Raw genomic sequence first — 17,391 nt, 5'->3', positions numbered from 1 at the left:
ATGGGGCCAGGGCGGGAGATTTGAAAGGACCTCGGCGGCAGCGCGGCCGATCCTATTCAGTTGTTTGCGAGCAGTCAGGAAGGTGGCAGCGCCACGGGCTCCAGGTGAGCTGACCTCGTTTCGCAGGCCTTACGCCGGGGAAAAGCAGGTAATCAGGCAGGTCAGGGGTCCGTTGGGCGGATCCGCGCGCACTTCGTCCGGCTGCTGGGCGCTCAAGGGTAGAGAGGGTCCTGGAAAGGAGTGGAGCCGGTAGCAGGCTGGAACGGCAAAGCCAGGGTCCGGGTGCGCCCTCATGCGGTCAGCTTGTTGACCTGCTCCCTTTCACCAGTCCCTGGCCGGCACTTCTGGCTAGTTCGGTCCGACTCCTTCCTTTTTCACTCCCTACTTTTTCTGCTGCTAACGACTGTTTTTCTTCTTTGCTCAGCTCTCCTCTCCCTTTCCCTCTAAGGATGACCCAGAAAGAGAACGCCTACCCCTGGCCCTACTGCCGACAAACGGTAAGGGCTTTCCCACTTACCCTACCCCCACCCTCAAGACGAGTTCCTGCTTGGAGATTTGAGGTCTTGCAGAGGGCGATCCTCTGAGCACTTTCTTCTCCGTTATGCTCCAAGAATTTGCTGGCAGAACCTGGTCTGGTCATTTGCAGCCACATCCTGTCAGGTGCTGCCATCTTTAATCTGATCAGCCTTTTGAGGACCTCTACGGGGCTAAACCTACCTGTCATATACAAATGATAACTGAGACGGAGCAGGCAGTCTGGCCTTCAGGCCATGACTCCCAACCCTTGTCTTGAAAAAATAAGTTTAATAATCTGGAATTTATTTTAATGACTGGTGGGAAATAAGGATCTAAACAGATTTATTTTCCAGTTGTCCCAACACCTTTCATTGAAGAGTCTCTGATTTGAAATGCCACCTTTGTTTTATATATATATTAAATTATATAAATATATATGTTATATATTAAGTATATGTGGATCTAGTGCTCTGTTTTGTCCAACTTGCTTATTTTTAAATTCTATACTAATATCAGTGTTTGGGAACAGGTTCGTAGTGGCACTAAGGCTCTCTTCCTCTCTTGGCTAAAGAGGAAGGAAGGGTTTTGCTCCTTGTTTGTGGGGCGTGGGTATCCTGGAGGATCCATCTGTCCTCTTGTCCACCAGCTCCCTCCCACACAGAGCACTTAGTGACCCTGTCAAGAGTGGAGACTGAATGAGAAACTATTGTCCCTTCTACATTGGTCACTCCCAAAAGAAAGTTGTGTATATTATCCAGAAGTTAAAAGTGAGAAGTGGGCCAAGGCCATCAGAGTAGCCCTCAGTGTCCTTAAAGCATGTTTTTGCAAGGGATAAATACTAATATTTGCCGAACACTCAAGGCCTCAAGGACCTTATCTAAGCCTTACTGGACTGAGCTTTTTAGGGGACTGTGAGAATGCCCCTGTGCTAAAACTTCTTGAATTGTGGGTGTTCAGGAGTAGGCAACTGGGTGAATGAGTGGTCCTATGGACAGTAGTACTATGGAGGTTGGACAGCTTCATGCCTGAGAATATGGTGTAGGCCAGGGCCAGAGAGGTAAAATGCTAGGTGTTAGGCTAAGTCCTTTACTCCTTATCTTAGGCCAACTTAGCTTGTTTATTAATAACCATTAATATGGGGTTCTGAGAAGTCTTGGGGCTGAGTAGCAGTATTGTGGTCTCAGTGCTCCTCTTTGAACTGTGGGTGGGTAGCTCTATAGCCAGTACTGAAATGCTGCTTGCGGCACATTCCAACCCGGTCAATGGGACAAAGGCACCCTCAGAGGTCCCCATACTCCTTTTCAGGCTCATTCTGGCCTGAACACCCTGCCCCAGAGAGTCCTCCAGAAGGAGCCTACCACCCCATCTTCACTTGTGCTCATGAACCGCTCCAATGCGCAGACCACAGGTAACCGAGACAAGGGGAAGTGGATTGATTCAAGGGGACTAGAGCCTGGGGAGGGTACAGGGATGAAAATGTCAAAGGACAGTCTCAACTTAACTGTTCTTTCCTTAGCTGCCCCTGGCCAGAACAGCAGTGGGACACCCAACTTAATGTAAGTGCCCAAGCCTTGGCAACAGTGGGATAGGAGAGTGAACAGGTGGGAAATGAGGGAGGTAGAAGCTAAAGACAAGACGAGTAAGGATGCAGGCAAGAAAGTCTTGTCCATTTTCAACTTCCTTGGAAGAGAAATGCAGCTGAGGGCAGGATGGGCTGAGGTACAGGGAGAAGGCAAACACCTCAAGTGATCCAAAAACCGGTACTCAGCTGCCTTCTCCCCACTCTCTGATCAGGCGGTCCTTCACGATCGACGACTTTGAGATTGGGCGTCCTCTGGGCAAAGGCAAGTTTGGAAATGTGTACTTGGCTCGGGAGAAGAAAAGCCATTTCATCGTGGCACTCAAGGTCCTCTTCAAGTCTCAGATAGAGAAAGAGGGTGTGGAGCACCAGCTGCGCAGGGAGATCGAAATCCAGGCCCATCTGCAGTAAGGGCCAAGGCCTTCTAGGCCAATACCCCCTGTTCCCAGCCCCTAACTCCTCTTTTCAACCTTACCACTTCCAGACTGTTTTCTCTGCAGCTATAGCCACTTAGCTATTGAGCTTATAATCTTGGCCAAAGCCTTGAATCCGGAGAGCTGCCTCCAGCACCCCCTTACCGCTGCCAACCCAACTGTCCCTGGACTGGCCCAAGTCTGAGCTCAGTTTGCCCCACATAAGACCTGTCATCTTTCCCATTTTCTTATACCAGGATGCAGATTGAGGCCTTCTCTATTTCTTCTCCCAGGCATCCCAACATCTTGCGTCTCTACAACTATTTCTATGACCGTCGGAGGATCTACTTGATTCTGGAGTATGCCCCCCGTGGGGAGCTCTACAAGGAGCTACAGAAAAGCCGCACTTTTGATGAGCAACGAACGGCCACGGTTGGGAAGGGGTGGGCACCTGGGGCGCCAGCAGGGGGCGCAAGGTTGGGGGAATACTGCTTTCAGTTAAAGGTCCATCCTTGTCTGACTCCCTGTCATTGGCCTTCCCAGATCATGGAGGAGCTGGCAGATGCTCTGATATACTGCCACGGAAAGAAGGTAATTCACAGAGACATAAAGCCAGAAAATCTGCTCTTGGGGCTCCAAGGAGAGCTAAAGATTGCTGACTTCGGCTGGTCTGTACACGCCCCCTCCCTGAGGTAAGGTAGACCAGGAGGCTAGCCCCGGGTGTGAAACTGGGACATTCAGAATAAATCCACTCCAGATCATGTTACCCAGAGACATTTGGGTTCGTCCTTATCTAAATATATAGACACAGTAATATCTTTACAAAAATAGGAGACTCGCATTTTTTTTGTTGCCCAGATTTCTATGAAATATATAGGAACGCTCTTGCCATATCATTGAATCTATTCCCACATCATTTTTAGTGGCTTCATAGTATTGCATAGTAGAGATGTAACCTGGATTTTTTTAAGCGGGACATTCTTGATGAACATTAGAGACGTCCCCAATTTTTCCTTTAATCAGCCTTCCCAGCTGATTATTTCAAGAAATATCTCAGTGTGGAAATGCTGAGGTAGTATGTAAGCCCACCTCTGGGGCTTTGGTTTATATCTTCACCCCACTCCTACCCCAAGACCCTATCAGAGCCTGGTTGGAACACTGTCCTGGTGCATCCTGGGGTCTCTTGGCCCCTTGCCATAGGGCATCAGGAAAAGCAGAAGCCATCTGTCTCTGGGATCCCTGCCCACTACTCCCCCAACCCAGGAGGAAGACAATGTGTGGCACCCTGGACTACCTTCCTCCAGAGATGATTGAGGGGCGCACGCACAATGAGAAGGTGGATCTGTGGTGCATCGGAGTGCTCTGCTATGAGCTGCTGGTGGGAAACCCACCCTTCGAGAGTGCTTCGCACAATGAGACTTATCGGCGCATCGTCAAGGTGGGAGAGCTGGGTGCCTGGCTGGGGTTTTGTGCTGACCACAGGTCAGGGGCTGGGAATACGAAGAACATAGCTGTGGGGTCTACGTAACTCTCCAAATAGAATGGGTGGTCAAGGAAAAAGCAGCCAGGATGAAACTAATGGGGTCCTTCCTTTGCCTTTCTCTATTGCAGGTAGACCTGAAGTTCCCTACTTCTGTGCCCACAGGAGCCCAGGACCTCATCTCCAAGCTGCTCAAACATAATCCCTCGGAACGGCTGCCCCTGGCCCAGGTCTCAGCCCACCCTTGGGTCCGGGCTCACTCTCGGAGGGTGTTGCCTCCCTCAGCCCTTCAGTCTGTCCCCTAAATCATCCCTGTCATTTACTCAGTTGTGTCCGTGTTTGTATGCCTGTACATGTGTAGTTGGAAGGAGGGGTCCCTGGCCTGTTCCTTTATCTGTCTTCTACCTCCTTTTTATTTAATAAAGGCTGAAGCTTTTTATACTGATGAGTGTAGATGTTTACATGAGTGGAAACTTTGCTTGGAGGAGGCTAGGGATCTGCCCATGCTGGGTGCCAGGGATGGGTACTGCATCACTGCCCCTGGTAGTACCCTATCCTCAGCTCTGACACTGACCAATTCAGCTCCCAGCCACCCTGCCCCCACTGTCTTTTTTTTCCCCTGCTCCAGCTCCCAGGGTGTGAGGGTACTGGAGAACTTGACTCAACTCTGCTAAGTCTTATCTCTGCCCACCCCTTACTTCTCACTCTCAATTGTCTGACCTCTAGTCTTTCCCTCTCCTGGTTCACTCCCTGGAAACAACTGAAGAGTGCTGTTCCCTAAAAGTTGTCTTTTTGTGTTTGTTTTACTGCTCTGGTCGGGATCTAGTACAGGAATGAATAGAAGCAGTACTGATGGTGTCTTGTCCCTGACTTAAGGTTTTACTGTTAAGTATGATGTTTGCTGTAGATTTACCCCCATTTTGCAGATAAGGCAAATGAAACACAGAAGGGTTACATAATCTGCTGAAAGTCACATAACTAGTAAATTCAGGAGCCCAGTTTTAAAACTCCATATTTAATACCATGCTGCAATGATATAATACTGCCTTTCCAGAGCACACGTTTATTTTACATGTATGTATATTGCAGAAGCAGAACAAGAATTACAGTTTTTGCTGTTACTTAGTCTAAAAGTCTTTTAGTGGGTTAAAGTAAGCCTATTCTCTTCCTAGCTTGCGAAGTGTTTGGATTTTTTTTATATCATTAATAAGTGTTGACTTTCATCAAATGCTTTTTCTGTACCTATTATTTGCTCTTCTAAACAGTGTGGTGAAGTAAATCAAATAAATTTTCTTATTTTCATTTTATATCAGTTATTCATTCTGTATTCAATTCCTAGAGCTGCAATAATAAAATACCACAAATTTGGTGGTTTAAAACAACAGAAATTTACTCTGGCACTTCTGGAGGTCCAGAATCAAGATGTCTGCAGTGTCACACTCCCTTCAAAGGCTCTAGGGAAAAATCCTTACCTCTTTCAATTCCAGGTGGCTCCAGGTGGTTCTTGACTTGTGGCTGCATACTTCCGATCTCTGCTTCTGTCTTCATATGGCCTTCTCCTCTTCTCTGTCTCTCCTCTATGTCATAAGAACACTAGTCCTTTGATTTAGGGCCCACCCAGATAACCCAGGATGATCTCATCCCGAGATCCTTAATTATATCTGCAAAGACCCGTTTCCAAAAAACTTCACATTCATAGGTTCATAGGACATAGACATATCCTTTGGTGGGGCACCATGCAATTCACTACACAGGCCCATTGATTAAAATAATTGAATGATGTTATAAGGCTTTTTTTTTTTAAAGCAGTCTGCTCATTTCTCTTTTCTCAAAGGCATCCAGTCTTTTTGATGTTTTGTTTCATTTTTAGTATTTACCATCTCTTTCTAAATCACATGCTTCCGTTGCTACTTCATAAGTCTTCAATTTTAGGCATTAACCTAGTGTTTTCCTGCTGTAAAATTTAAGGATTTCACTCTCACCTCACTGCTAGCATATGCATGTACATTTTCTGTCCCTGTATCCTGATGTAATTAAGTCATAATTTTGGTTGGATTTATTCATTTGACAATAGTTTTGAATGCTTTTGACATTCCAAGTGCTGTTCTAGAGACTGGAGGTAGTGAATGAAAGTAGTGAATAAAAGAAAAATCCTCTGTGCTCAAAGACCTTATAAATCTAGAGGATCAGTGTTTATATTTTGACCACAAGGTGGTAGCCAAGCTGATTCATGTGGCATTCTGTTGTTTTCCTTTCTAGTATAACTTTTGAACATCCCTAATGTGAATAGTCTTATGTCATTTGCTCAACCTCTTATGTGCAGATCACTAATCCATCTCTAAGTTCTTCCCAACTCGGAGTACTTAAAGCTATCAACATCTATCAAAGTGTCGCTTCTTTGAGTCATACAGGCCTGATGTGGAATATATTTTGTATTTTTCAGCTCTCAATATTCTCTAATTACCATTATTTCTTCTTTGACCCAGGAGTATTTCAAAGATGTTTTAAAAAGTCCAAACACATGGCTTTTTCCTGCCTGTGGTCTGCCCCATTTCTCCTTTACTCTTACCACCAAGCCTGCTAGACAAATGCTGTCCAGTACTGGTTGTGGCCCGGGGATTGGGGATCCATTTAACATGACTTCTACATTAATATCTCTCACCTGAACCTCTTCACCAAGCCCAAGACTCATATATACTTGGCATCTCCATTTAATGTGTCTAATAGGCTTTTCTCAGTTAGTACGTCAAACAGTACTCTCAATTTACTACTCTTCCCCAATCTCAGTCAATAGCACTATCATTCACCCAGTTGCTGAGGCAAAAAACAAACAAACAAACTAGGAATCACCCCTGGTTTTCTCCCTTTTCTCCTCTGCCATGCCTGCCCTTCCTACGTACAGTCAAATCCACTGAGTCCCAGCCCCACTCTCTTTACACACAAACACCTTTGCTCTTATGCTAGTTCAAGCCAACATCCTTTCTGGCTTAGACGATGACAACAGCCTCCCAACTGTTTTCACAGCATCTATTCCCACCCTCTACAGTCTATGCTCCACGTAGTGAAAATTAGAGAATGTCATTTCTCTGTTCAAAACTCTGGTTGTTCAGTGTAATACTAGACTAAAACTCAAACATTGATTTTCAACCTTTGCTACACATAAGAGGGCTTAAAAAGATAATAGAACTCTCAGACCCTCACCCTGAGAAATTCAGATTTAATTGACTGAGTTGAGACCTAGACATCCATATATTTTAAAACTCCCCAGGTGATTCTGAGTTTTAAATCCCTGCTTAAAGAGATTGTTCCCCTCCCTCCTCCAAAGTCATCTCCCACTGCTCAACCCCTTCTATCACTGGTCTTGTTGTTCCTTGAACATGCCAAATTTGTTTCTACCGCAGTGCCTTTGCACTTGCTCTTCCCACTGTCTAGGATGCCACTCCCAGCTTATTTTGGGCCTGGGTCTTCGATGATTTTGATGAGTTGCTAAATTAACCAACCGTGGCATCCTTGGCCATTTTTCCATTGTACGTGTCTTTTGCTGATTAACTTATGAAATCAAGGGATATTAACAATTTGTCACATGGTTTTACTTTGTCAACTTTTTTTCCTTTCTGCAATTTGTCTTGTTTAGGGTAGTTTTTCTATGTTGAACTTCTCCAGTTTTATGTTGTCAACTCTTATCATCTTTTTCCTTTATGGTATCTGACTTTTGGTCTTTCTTTAAAAAACCTTCATCACTCCAAGCTTATTATTAAAAAAAAAAAATTCACCTCTGTTTTCCATTAGTACTCTTTTTTTTTTCCATTTAAAATTGTGATCAAAATGGAATTTTTTGGGGGGAAGTAAGGAATTAAATAATTGTTTTTTGTTTTTGTTTATGTTCAAATAGCTTGTCTCATACCATTTATATAAATTGATTCAAAATGTCATTTTCTTCATATACTAAATTTCCATATACAGGAATTGCATAATTTGCAACAAAAAATATATGTACTCATGGGGTAGCTAGGGAAAATGTGGGCCTTTAACAAAACAGTCGTCCCTGATTGCAACAAAACTCATCTATCCCTAGCTCCCTGTACTGTATAGTACAGGCCTCTTTGACAAAAAAAAAAAAAAAAAAATTTTATAAAGTATTGGAAAGAGTATTCCAAAGCCTCATGAACATAGTGAAAATGTGAGTCACATCATGCCTCCAGAAGTGACTAACAGTTGGTGACAGTGATAGGCAAATAGGAGAAGTAAGCACTCCCTGAGAAGTGAGCCACTTCCCAGCAGCCTGCAGTACAAGAGATGGCAAACTTTATCTGTAAAAGTCTGGGACGTAATTAAGTCTTTGCAGGCCACATGGCCTCTGTTGAAACTACTTAACTTTGCCATTATGGCACAAAAGCAACCATAGACAGAACACAAATGAGTGAACATAGCTGTATCCCAATAAAACCATGAACATTGAAATTTGAATTTCATATAATCATATAAAGTTTGATGTTCTTTAGATTATTTTTCGACCATTTAAAAGTGTTAAAACCATTCTTAGCTCACAGGCCATATAAAAACATGTGGAAAGCAGAATTTGGCCCATAGGCCAAACTTTACTGACCCTTAATGTAGTAGACACTGTGCTAGTTCCCCCACAATTCCTCCTCCCACCTCCATCATGTTGCAGCTACTTCAGTTTAGAGGGAACTGACACTCCTAGCTCCAGGAGGAGCTTAATTGTTTTAACCCAATCAATTAATTCTTATCACCTTGCTAGAGTGACTGCTTCCAGACCCAAGCCAAGGTCAATCAGATATGGTTTTACCCTAGACAAAGTGACTACATTGGGCATATGAAACAGCTCAGGCCAATAAGATGCGAGGGAAATTAACTGTGGCTTTGGGAAAAGATGCATCCTTGTTCTTCCGTGAAGACTAATGGAAGATACTCCTATCTCCCTTTCTGGAAGGTGTGAGAGTATATCGGCCAGGGTTCCTGGTTGCATGTGTGAAAATTAATAAACAGAAACTTCATTTAAAATGGAATTGGGAGATTAGAAGAGAGAACTCTCATGCACGTGTCTCTCAACAACCCTTACAGAAAGAGACATATTTTGTACCTCAGACAGGAAGTGATACTACTTTACTATCTCAGCTGAAGGAAGAAAAGATTTCTCCTTGCTCAGTAACAGCTCAGTCAATGGGAGACTGCCATAACTCAGCCAAGGAAAAGTCACTGTACTTCGAACTTTCAGTTTCCTCCAATGGACTCTTTATAATAGCCCCTCCTACATCCATAAAAGAGCAATTAGTCTCCTTTGTTTCTCTGGATTTGCATGTGGTTCACCATCGTAATTCTTTGTTGTCTCCAAATAAATCTGTTTTGCTAAAGAAATATCTATTTGTTTAAGGTCAACACATGCAACAGAAAATATTTAGGCTTTTTTATGCAGAAAAGGACCTTATTATAGGCATCAGGGTAATTCACAGAATCTCTGGGAGGACCAGGCTTGGAGTCTACACAACCAGGAAGAATTTCACTGCAGAAGTGGTCCAGTAGACCATGGTGGAGTCTGAGCCATGTGCTAGGGAAGCTGGGGAAAGGACTGCTTGGTATTCATATGTGGAAGCCCTAACATCATGTGATATTTGGAGGTGGGGCCTTTGGAGGAAATTAGGTTTAAATACGATCATGAGGGTGGGATCCTCATGATGAGATTAGAGTCCTTATAAGAGGAGTGCTAGCTTTCTCTCTCCACCAAGTAAGGGACATATCAAGAAAATGTCCATCTGCAAGCCAGGAAGAGGGGTCTTACCAAGAACTGAATCAGCGGGCACCTTGGACTTCCCGGCCTCCAGAACTGGGAGAAATAAATGTCTGTTGTTTAAGACACCCAGTTTATAGTATTTTGTTATAGCATCCCAAGAAGACTAATATAACACCAAAAGAGTGACAGGTGGCATTTTGCCACCATGAGGAAGCCAGCTTGGAATAAATCTGCCCCACAGACAGAAACCAAGTCTTACATATGATACCATTAGGGCACTGAATGCAGGCTTCTCTGACATGTACTCTGTCTTGACACCACTGTTGCATGACATGATAAATTCCTCCCCCCCTTTTTTTGGTTGGTTCAACTTGTGTTTTCTGTCACTTGCTGAGTAAAAAGCATCTGCTGAGTGGTAAAAGGAAGATGAAGGGTCTCAATCTCAGAGAAAGGGAGAAAAGCTTAGAATAGACCATTGACTTCATGGTGTATTAGTCAGGACTTTGGGTGCAAGTGACAGACACATCTTAAACGAATTTAAGCCCAAAAGGGGAAATTAATGACTTAGGGTTATTTACTTAATAAGTATCTATTGAGTACCTACTATATACTAGGCACTCTTCTAAGCACTGGAGATACTGATGAACACAAAATAGATAAAATGTCTTACCTAATGCAGCTTACACGAGCAAGTAAGCAAAATATATAGCATGTCAGATGGTAATAAGTGCTATAGAGAAACGGCAGGGAAGGAAGATTTGGAAATGCTGGAGAAAGTAGTGCAATTTTACATAGATTGTAAGGGGAAGCCTCATTCAAAAGGTAACATTTGAATAAGGACCTGTGGGGGAGAAAGGAAGGAGGAATATTCAAGTTGAAATTTTTTCTTGGTAGACTCAGCCTCAGGGCTAAGTGTAAAGCCCTGGGGCTGGGCGGGGGCGGCCCGTCAGAGGAACAGTGAGGAGGAGGCCAGTGTGGCTCCAGCAGGACCAGTGAGGGGAAGGGAAGGAAGGGGTGAGATCAAAATAGTACCAGGGCTCTGATCTTCATTTATTGAATATTTTATCTAGTGTCAAAATCACATGCCATCCTCTCAAGGGGAGGGACTCTCAAACCTGTAGGGAGCAAGAGAAAGAGAACAGAGTGGCAAAAGCACAGAAAAGCACCGTTAGTTGCTCTAGGTAGTTCATCTGCTAGGTCTATGAGCCGAGAACGATGGAATGAACCATTCTTGTTCTGCTGAGAATTCTGGTTTCATCTTTCCCGATTAACTAGATGCGGTTCAGTCCTGATGATCCAAGCAGGATATACTATTTTCATCCAAAGAACCTCTCTTAGGAATCCCAAGTCTGGTTTCTTTTGCCAGGCAAGAATTGTGGGAGTGACGACTTTGGGGGGAAGAGTCTGAGCCTGGCTCCAAGAGGACTCTTGGCATTTCAAGACCTTCAGCTTTAAGATCCGCCCCCTCAACTTTTTGAAAGGGCGGGGCGACGAGAGCAGCTGTCACCTCCTTCTCTCCACCCCGCTGGCTCTCACGTGTGCCTGGCTGTTCAATAACAGCTCTTCTTTCGAGACTTCCTGATCGCTGCAACCAATCATAGCGTTATTCCCGTCCTTGCCATTGTCAGCCCGCTGCCAATCGGCGCACCTCTACCAACGCCCCTTAAAGGCGCCGCCTACGCCTCTCGAGCTGCGGCGAACCAGTTCCTCGGTTCCTGTCCTCAGCTGCAGTATGGAGATGTCCCGGGGGCGGCCTGGGCCGGAGGCGGACCTTTTGGCTCTGAGGGGTCAGCAAGCCGTGATCTTCGGAGGCGGGCCGGGCCGAACGCCCTCTGAGCCGCCTTCAGGCCTCCGAGTGTCGGAGGAGGAAGAGGCCGAGAACGTTGGGGGCGCGAGCCGCCACCCCAGGGAGTCCCCGAACACTTCGAGCTGCAGCGTCGTCCACCCGTCGGAACGAGAGACTACAGAGAACGAGCCCGGCCGCGCAGGCACGCCGTCTGGGCCGGGGAGCCGCCGGGGGGCGCCGGGTCCCAAGCACACCCTGCACGGGTCCTCCCTGCGCAAGGACCCCGAGCCTCCCGAGGACAAGCCAGCATCCGAAAGGGTCCGTCGAGGCAGCCGGGGAGGCAGCGGGATGGATATTGAGCAGGAGGTGGAAGATGAGGAGGAGGAGGAGGCGGCGGCTGGCAGGGCTGGCCGCTCGTTCTCTAGCCGCCTTCAGGACAGCCGCAGTCTGGACGGGCTGAGCGGGGCGTGCGGCGGCTCTGGGTCGGCAGGGAGTGCGGAGTCTGGCACCGGTGGTGGGCGTCGCGCCACCATCTCCAGTCCCCTGGAGCTCGAGGGCACGGTGAGCCGCCATGGAGACCTCACCCACTTTGTTGCCAACAACCTGCAACTCAAGATCCGTCTGAGCGGAGCCTCTCAACCACCGCCCCCTGCCCCGCCCTGTTCAGCGCCTGCTCCCACTCCGGCCATCCCCCCCATCGACCCCGAAGTGCTGCGGGACCTGGAGCGGCTGAGTCGGGAGCTGGGCGGCAGGGTGGACCGTCTGCTTCGCGGGCTGGGTGGCGCGGTGCAGGAGCTGACAGCGCTGAGCGTGGGCTGTATCCAGACCTACCGGGACGCCGTGGACTCCCTAGGCGAAGCCGTGGACATGAGCATCAAGGGCATGTACACCCTGCTGGCACGCTGCGAGGAGCTGGAGCGGGCTCTGCAGCCGGTGCAGGGGCTCGCGCGCCAAGTCCGGGATATCCGACGTACCCTGGAGGTGTTGGAGTCCCTGTGCAAGTGACCCAGGAGGGCAGGAGAGGCCAGGCCAGAGCCCAGCAGGAGCCTAAGGACTCTTCAAGGAGCCCTGATGGGAACTACCGGCTGAGGAGAGGCCTATATATTAGAGGCTCTTTCAGATGCATTTAGGAGGTCCGTGACCACTTGCTTGGCCTTATGCAGGTGTATATGGGGAAGTTCTAAAGTCTCTCTTGGTGGGAAGGGATGATGCTCTGCTTCTATTCAGTTGGCCATCTGTAGCTACCTTGTTCTCCCCAACTCTCTTCCCTAGCTAAAGCACTGTCCCTGGGAACTCAGGGCTTCAGGTCTTGGCTTGGGAGAGCTGACTGCCATCTGTGATCAAGAAAGAAGAACAGAGGAGGTCCCAGTCCCCCACTGTGGCCACCTTGACTCCAGTGGCCACATCTCAGGTGCCAGGGGCTGTGAGAGCTTGATTGGTCCTTGGTCGCACACCATGCAGACAAGGATGCACACCTGCAGAAGGATAACCTCCTGCTTCTGCCCTCTGGCCCCCTACCATCCCACTTCTTCAGCCAGAACCAGGGTGAAGCTAGAAGGAATGCATTGCATGGTAGAGGGAGTGAGTTGGAAGGGGTCTCACTGCTCTCAGGATTCAGTAGAAGTGTTGCTGGTTTCGAAGCTTACCTGTTGTGGAGTGTTCTAATCAGTTTTGGCTTTCCGAGTTTTTGTGGAATTAAAGCTGCTGCTGCTGCTGCTAAGGCTGAGGCTCTGTCTGTGTGGCGTTACAGGGATTGATGAGCCAAAGGAATGGGAATAAGGGTTTGTCTTTTTCATGAAGCTCCCTTGGGGTTGATGGTGGGGAGTGGGGTTGGGGGTCCCAGGCTACACAGGGAAGGATGTGGTTCCCGCTCTTAGGCAGCAGGTCTGAGGGGAAAAGCAGAACACAGATATGGGCTCAGAGATTCAGTAAAAGCAAAACCAGAAACAAGGTATTCCAGAAGAGAAGAAGAAGGGATTGTGTTCTCAGATCCTGAAGGGGACAGGCAGGGACTGGGCAAAGTGGACATCTTGGCTGTGGAGGAAGATGGGAAACACTTGTTAGCCCAATTCCTGGCCCCATTTCCTATACTGCACTGATCAGTGCCATATGTGTGGTTTGAGACACCCTTTGTTTCAACCCCCGGCAGCTGTTTATAGTTCACATATAAGTTCCAGCATTTGACCCTGTTATGGTCAAAAGATTTAGAAAAAGATCACAGAAAGAGCATCAGTTTTCTTGAAACTTCTTCCTCTCCCTGAAAATACTAGCACTTTAGACTGAGTTTAAACACACCTCTCTTTTTTATGGGAAGAGTTCCGGGATTGGAAACGGTGCTCCACATGCCTCTCCCGGTAAATGAACACAAGTATTTAAAAGAAAAAAAAATGTCACGTCACTGGCCCGTACGGGGATCGAACCCGCGACCTTGGCGTTATTAGCACCACGCTCTAACCAACTGAGCTAACCGGCCAGGTTAGTTTCCATTTTAAATATAAATTTATGTAGAGTTCACCGTACTGATTAGTTCTTTTGAAAGCATGTATATGTTTTGGAAGGCATGAACGGCACACGAAAACTGAATCACTGAACATTTCGAGAAGTAACAGCCACGCCGCAAAACTGACAAGCACAAATAATGTAACTATGGCGTTTGGCGGCAGGCCAAGGAGCAAATCAAGTGCTCAAGACTGACATATACGTAGCGTTCAAGAACACAAACAGAAATGAAAAACATTACTTGATAGCTCCCAGAGGATTCCCGGAGACAAGACGAATGGACCCGTGGGAAATTATATAGGGCGGATGGATGCCCAGAGACAATTATCTCGCAAGGTCTTTGCACAACTGAGAACTCAAGGAGGAACCGCTAGATTCAAAACCAGAGTCTCCTACTTATTAGGCAGGCGCTTTAACCAAGGCAAGGCGCCTAAGGTAGGAAATGTTTGCACCGTTTCCCTGGTCAGTAGAGCCCTGTGGCAGGTTAGTAAATGTGCAAGGGCATTTTATAACTAATACTGGAAGAATTAGTAGAAAGATATGGAAACTACTACCTCAGGTGAGAGAGAATGAAGGGGTGATGCATAAATTTAGTGCGGGCAGGATAACGTACAGAGGAGAGGCAGTTTTAGTTTGGGAATTACAAAACCTAGCGAAGGCGCCAGGAAACGCAAACCGACGAGGATGGGATTCGAACCCACGCGTGCAGAGCACAATGGATTAGCAGTCCATCGCCTTAACCACTCGGCCACCTCGTCCTCGAACGCAAGTTCTTACGACACTGTCTCTGTAGTCTCAATTCATACTCTTCGGTAAGAATGGATTCAAACATGTCTCAAAGGAAACTCATTCCTTGAGATCCTCCTCCCCAACACTACGAAGACAATTCTAGGGGCGCTGGCTGACTGAGCGAACTTCTCGCCTGTGCGATCGCCCGACCTTTCTTGCGTGCGCCAGTCTTCAGGAGCCCCTCAATAGGCCCAGATCTACGGTATCCATTCGGCTGCAGAGACCACCGCGAGATTGTTGGACTCCTCCCACGGGTGGGCGCGGGACTTCGAGACAGTAGCGCTCTCCTTCCGGTGCCTACAAGATGCTTCTTTTTCTACCTAGGCGCTCGAGCTCGAGTATAGTTGAAAATAAGGGGAATAAATAAAGGCCACTGAAGTCCCCAAAGGGAAAAGGTCGCCTTGACCCCGACGTGATTTGAACACGCAACCTTCTGATCTGGAGTCAGACGCGCTACCGTTGCGCCACGAGGTCAGCCGGCCAAGAGCGTGGTCAGGTCCACTCATGACCACTTGGTGGCTACGCCTACCTGATTTTACAGTGCAGTGTATGCGCTCTCCCACCCTCCTCGCGAGACTAGCAGGGCTCACCGCACACAGGTTGGGCGGTGGCTCGGCGGGCTCTGCGCTCAGTTATCCCCACCGGCGTCCTGCTAAGGACCAGGTGACCCAGAGCTGGTTACTTGGGAGACCAGAGCTCACAGCCCAACAAAGTCGGACTTGGTGCACAAACGGATGGAAGGCCGAACTTGATGGAGCGGTGCCAGAGCCCAGTGAACCTGAAGGGGTTAGAAATTAGCTCCTCCCGCGGTGCGATCCTCCCTGGCTGCATGTTACAATCGCTTGCGGAGCCTTCCAAATAGCCACAGGTTCGGAGAGTCTAATATAAAAGTTCAGGGTAGAGCCCCAGGATCGGTAATTTTGTCACTTTTACAATTTCGAGGACTAATTTACGTACAATGAAATGCATAGATCTTAAGTGTGTGTTTTGATGAGTTTTGACAAATGCAACCCACAGCCTTTTCAAGATATAGGACATTTCCTTCACCCTGGAAAGTTCTTTTATGTTCTTTCCCAATAGATCCCCGCCCTTCCCTTCCTAGGGGAAACCATTATTCCGATTTCGATCACCATAAACATCAGTACTTTTTGAAGTTCTCCTGGTGAGACAGAGCGGGAACCTCTAAAGAGCGATACCAAAGCTGGCAGAGAGACACCACTCCACCCCCGCCCCCCGCCACCCCGCTTTGCTTCTTGAAGGTTAAGAGGAGTTCAACAGGCCAGTATGGCGAATGAGGTCATGCTGTATCTCACTCCTTCCCTTCCTAGCCAAATGTCTGAACTTACTGCACAGAGGCTCTCCCGAAAGATATCAAGCACCACAGAGACATCAAAGCCCGCAGCCATTTCTCAGGCCTGATATTCATTGATTCAAGACAACATTTTCTTTAAGAGCTTTCTCCTTTGGTTGTCATAACACTATCTGGTCTTCCCCTAGCTGTTACCTACCTCCCCAACCACTCCACATACACAGTGTCTTTTTCTGTCCTTTTCCTCAAAGTTCTGTCTTCTCTCCTCGCTCACCTTCCCTGGAGTAAGCTATCACCTGTGTACTGAGGGCTCCCACCTCTGGTTTGGAAGACCAGTGCCTGCTGCATAGCTCTATTTGACCCTGTCATTCTTCCTTCCAAGTCTTTCTGCAAGCCCAGTAATTGGCCTTAACTCTTCCCTTTCCCTCACTTCCCATTTCCAGTAACCAAGTCCTGTCAATTACATTTCCTTCATAATTTTTCCCTCAGCCCAAATTTCCCATTCCCATTGCTATCCCCTAAGTCTCTCTCACTGGCTTATTGTAACAAACCCCTCTGATCTCTCTGCCTTCAGAATAGTTGAAGAGAATCATCTTTTAAAAATGCAAACATGATCCCATCATGCTGTGGCTTAAAATCAGGATTAAGTCCTAATTTACTGTTTGGACCCCCAGGGGCAAGCATTCCTTAAGCATGTGGGCTCTAGAACCAGGTTGCCAGGGTTCCCATGCAGGCTTTGCTACTTACTAGCTGTGTAACTTGGGCTAGTTATTGATCCTCCCTGTGTCTCAATGTCCCCATCTGTAAAATAGTAAAGATTATAATAGATCACTATTACTTTATTTACTGTAGATAAAATGCTCAGAGCCTGGATGATAACAATCACACAATTATTATGGTGGTTATTATTATTAACATCTATTCCTTGCCTGCTTCTTCAGCCACTGCGTTGTCATTTCCTATGTACAACCATCCCGACTCATTTACAGTTGCCTAAACTCATCTCAGTGCCAGCTGTCTCTGTGCCAGTGTCCTTGGTAGTATTGCTCGATGGTCTTCCCAGTCCCTTCCCTACCAGGCTGACCCTTACATACCCCTCAAGACTCAATTCAGAAGCTTCTTCCTCCCCACTTCCCTGCCCATATGGGGGAAGAGGCCCTGCCTGTGTCTCCTCCAAGGTAACACTTAAAATACTACCTTTTAATTGTTCCTTGGTGGTTTTCTTCATTATACTCTAAGTTACCCAAGAGTAGAAAATATGTATTCCT

At 47.1% G+C, this 17,391-nt stretch overlaps 2 protein-coding genes and 3 non-coding genes across 9 annotated transcripts; 2 read left to right on the top strand and 3 right to left on the bottom strand.

Annotated features, from left to right (window-relative positions):
* AURKB (aurora kinase B) lies at positions 1-4,433 on the top strand. 5 transcript variants are annotated; one of them, XM_039847289.1, is made up of 9 exons: positions 1-104; positions 425-497; positions 1,822-1,924; positions 2,033-2,072; positions 2,311-2,502; positions 2,802-2,940; positions 3,052-3,200; positions 3,772-3,946; positions 4,120-4,433. In XM_039847289.1, the coding sequence occupies exons 2-9, from the start codon at positions 450-452 to the stop codon at positions 4,291-4,293; spliced, it is 1,020 nt and encodes a 339-aa protein (XP_039703223.1). In that variant the 5' UTR covers positions 1-104; positions 425-449; the 3' UTR covers positions 4,294-4,433. The 5 variants fall into 5 exon arrangements, with proteins under 5 accessions (XP_039703223.1, XP_039703221.1, XP_039703222.1 ...); XM_039847288.1 differs by having other exon boundaries at positions 6-148; XM_039847287.1 differs by having other exon boundaries at positions 2,802-3,200.
* Positions 4,434-11,300: 6,867 nt separating this feature from the next.
* BORCS6 (BLOC-1 related complex subunit 6) lies at positions 11,301-13,246 on the top strand. The gene has a single exon (XM_039847281.1). It carries the CDS (start codon positions 11,473-11,475, stop codon positions 12,529-12,531), a length of 1,059 nt encoding a protein of 352 aa, XP_039703215.1. The 5' UTR covers positions 11,301-11,472; the 3' UTR covers positions 12,532-13,246.
* Positions 13,247-13,925: 679 nt separating this feature from the next.
* Positions 13,926-13,999, bottom strand: TRNAI-AAU (transfer RNA isoleucine (anticodon AAU)). The gene has a single exon. It is a non-coding gene; the product is annotated as a tRNA-Ile (tRNA).
* Positions 14,000-14,701: 702 nt separating this feature from the next.
* On the bottom strand, positions 14,702-14,783 carry TRNAS-GCU (transfer RNA serine (anticodon GCU)). The gene has a single exon. It is a non-coding gene; the product is annotated as a tRNA-Ser (tRNA).
* Positions 14,784-15,216: 433 nt separating this feature from the next.
* TRNAW-CCA (transfer RNA tryptophan (anticodon CCA)) lies at positions 15,217-15,288 on the bottom strand. Its single transcript has one exon. It is a non-coding gene; the product is annotated as a tRNA-Trp (tRNA).
* Positions 15,289-17,391: the final 2,103 nt, after the last annotated feature.

The sequence above is a fragment of the Pteropus medius genome, unplaced genomic scaffold (genome assembly GCF_902729225.1).
Source record: "Pteropus medius unplaced genomic scaffold, Ma_sr-lr_union100, whole genome shotgun sequence".
Classification (NCBI taxonomy): domain Eukaryota; kingdom Metazoa; phylum Chordata; class Mammalia; order Chiroptera; family Pteropodidae; genus Pteropus; species Pteropus medius.
Note: the sequence above shows the minus strand (reverse complement) of the source record. Positions and strands in the feature narration are given on the sequence as shown.